The following is a 2,240-nucleotide window of genomic DNA, read 5'->3' on the forward strand; positions in this document are numbered from 1 at the left end:
TTCTTAAGCATTGTATGTAAGTGTTTATGGATGACTTTAGTGTCTATGGTGATTCTTTCAATCTTTCCTTGGATAATCTTGCTAGAGTATTAGAAAGATGTGCTAGTTCAAACCTTGTGCTTAATTTTGAAAAATGTCATTTTATGGTAAAGCAAGGTATTGTTCTAGGCCATGTTGTTTCTAATACTGGTATATCTGTTGACCCTGCAAAGGTTGATGTTATTTTTGGTTTACCTTACCCCTCCTCTGTGAGGGAAGTTCGTTCTTTTCTTGGTCATGCAGGTTTCGCGTTTTAGTAAGGACTTCAGTAAGGATGCCCTACCCCTTTCCCGTTTGCTGCAGAAAGACGTAGAGTTTGACTTGAGTGAAGACTACATGGAAGCATTTGATAAGCTGAAGATTGCCTTGACCCAAGCTCCTATTGTGAGAGGGCCTGACTGGAGTAGGCCATTCGAGATCATGTGCGACGCATCTAACTATGCGGTAGGAGCGGCGCTGGCTCAGCGCGAAGGTAAGGATCCTTATATTATTACTTATGCTTCTAAAACTTTAGATGGTGCCTAGTCTTATTATACTACCACTGAAAAGGAACTGTTAGCCATTGTTTTTGCTTTGGATAAATTCCGGGCTCATTTACCTGGAACCAAAGTAGTAGTATATTCAGACCATGCGGCTTTGAAATACTTGTTAGCTAAGAAAGAGTCTAAACCAAGGTTAATCCGTTGGATATTGTTATTGCAAGGGTTTGATTTAAAGATCAAAGATAGGAGTGGTTCCCAAAATTTGGTGGCGGATCACTTGAGTCGCCTAGAACATATTAAAAGTGACTGCACTCCTATCAATGATGCATTTCCACTTGATAGCTTGCAAGCAATATCTGAGGTGGTTCCTTGATATGCACCCATAGCTAATTATTTGGTTAGTCGTACCTTTCCTCCTAATTTTTCTAAGCATTTAAAGGACAAGCTTAAAAGCGAGTCCAAGTATTACATATGGGATGACCCATATTTGTGGAGAAGTGGTGCTAACCAAATAATTAGAAGGTGTGTTCCACAATCCGAAATCCAGTCAATTTTGGAGGCTTGCCACTCTTCTGAGAGCGGTGGACACTTTGGTCCTCAGAGAACTGCAAGAAAATTTTGGACTGCAGATTTTGGTGGCCCACACTTTTTAAGGATGCTACTATTTTCTGTGACTCTTGCCACCAATGCCAGAGGTTTGGAAACATATAAAAGGGATGAGATTCCCAATAACTTATGTTGTTTTGTGAAATTTTTGATGTTTGGGGTATTGATTTCATGGGTCCATTTTCAAACTCGAATGGTTTCTTATACATTTTGTTAACTGTTGATTATGTTTCTAAATGGGTGGAAGCAATTTCTACCCGTACTGATGATGCTAACGTGGTTGTTTCTTTTGTTAGGAATAATATTATTTGTTACTTTGGATCACCACGAGCAATCGTGAGTGATCAAGGCTCTCATTTTTGTAACAGAAGAATGACAGGTTTGTTGAAGAAGCATGGCATCAGTTACAAGGTGGCGATGACTTACCATCCCCAAACAAATGGCCAAGCCGAGGTGTCTAATAGAGAGATCAAGCACATACTCAAGAAGATTGTTAAACCTCATAGAAAGCACTGGAGTTCAAGGTTTAGAGATGCGCTATGGGCTTATCGGACAGCTTACAAGACACCCATCGGCATGAGTCCATTCTGCCTAGTCTACAGAAAGGTTTGTCACCTTCTGGTGGAGGTGGAACACAAATCTTATTGGGCTGTGAAGGAATGCAACTCAGGATTGGGAGGAGTTGGAATTGAAAGGAAATTGCAACTAGAGGAATTGGAGGGCCTTCGACTAGAAGCATATGAAAACTCAAGGCTCTACAAAGAAAAGGTGAAGGCGGTACATGACAAGCACATTAAGAGAAGAGAGTTTAAAGTTGGGGATCAAGTCCTTCTCTACAACTCAAGGTTGAGGTTAATGCCGGGCAAACTGAGGTCAAGGTGGGATGGACCTACATGGTAGAGAAGGTGGAACCGTATGGAGTTGTCCACCTAAGTCACCCCTCAAGCCCTACCTTCTTCAAATTCAATGGCCACCGGTTAAAGCTCTATCATGGTGCGAAAGTGAAGAATAAAAAGGAACTGGAGATCTTCCTCTTGAAGGATCCAGCAAAGGATGAGGACTGAGCCTGTGGACCGTCCAACTTAAGGACGTTAAAGAAAAGTGCTAGGTGGG

The 2,240-nt window shown here is 41.6% G+C and overlaps 1 protein-coding gene across 1 annotated transcript; it reads left to right on the forward strand.

Annotated features, from left to right (window-relative positions):
- On the forward strand, positions 1,500 to 2,027 carry LOC107610736. Its single transcript, XM_016312740.1, has one exon. The coding sequence runs from the start codon at positions 1,500 to 1,502 to the stop codon at positions 2,025 to 2,027; it is 528 nt and encodes a 175-aa protein (XP_016168226.1).

The sequence above is a fragment of the Arachis ipaensis genome, chromosome B08 (assembly GCF_000816755.2).
Source record: "Arachis ipaensis cultivar K30076 chromosome B08, Araip1.1, whole genome shotgun sequence".
NCBI classification, from domain to species: domain Eukaryota; kingdom Viridiplantae; phylum Streptophyta; class Magnoliopsida; order Fabales; family Fabaceae; genus Arachis; species Arachis ipaensis.

Coding starts and splice junctions, on each gene's coding strand:
- LOC107610736 (XM_016312740.1), top strand. CDS start 1,500: ATGACAGGTTTGTTGAAGAAGCATGGCATCAGTTACAAGGTGGCGATG.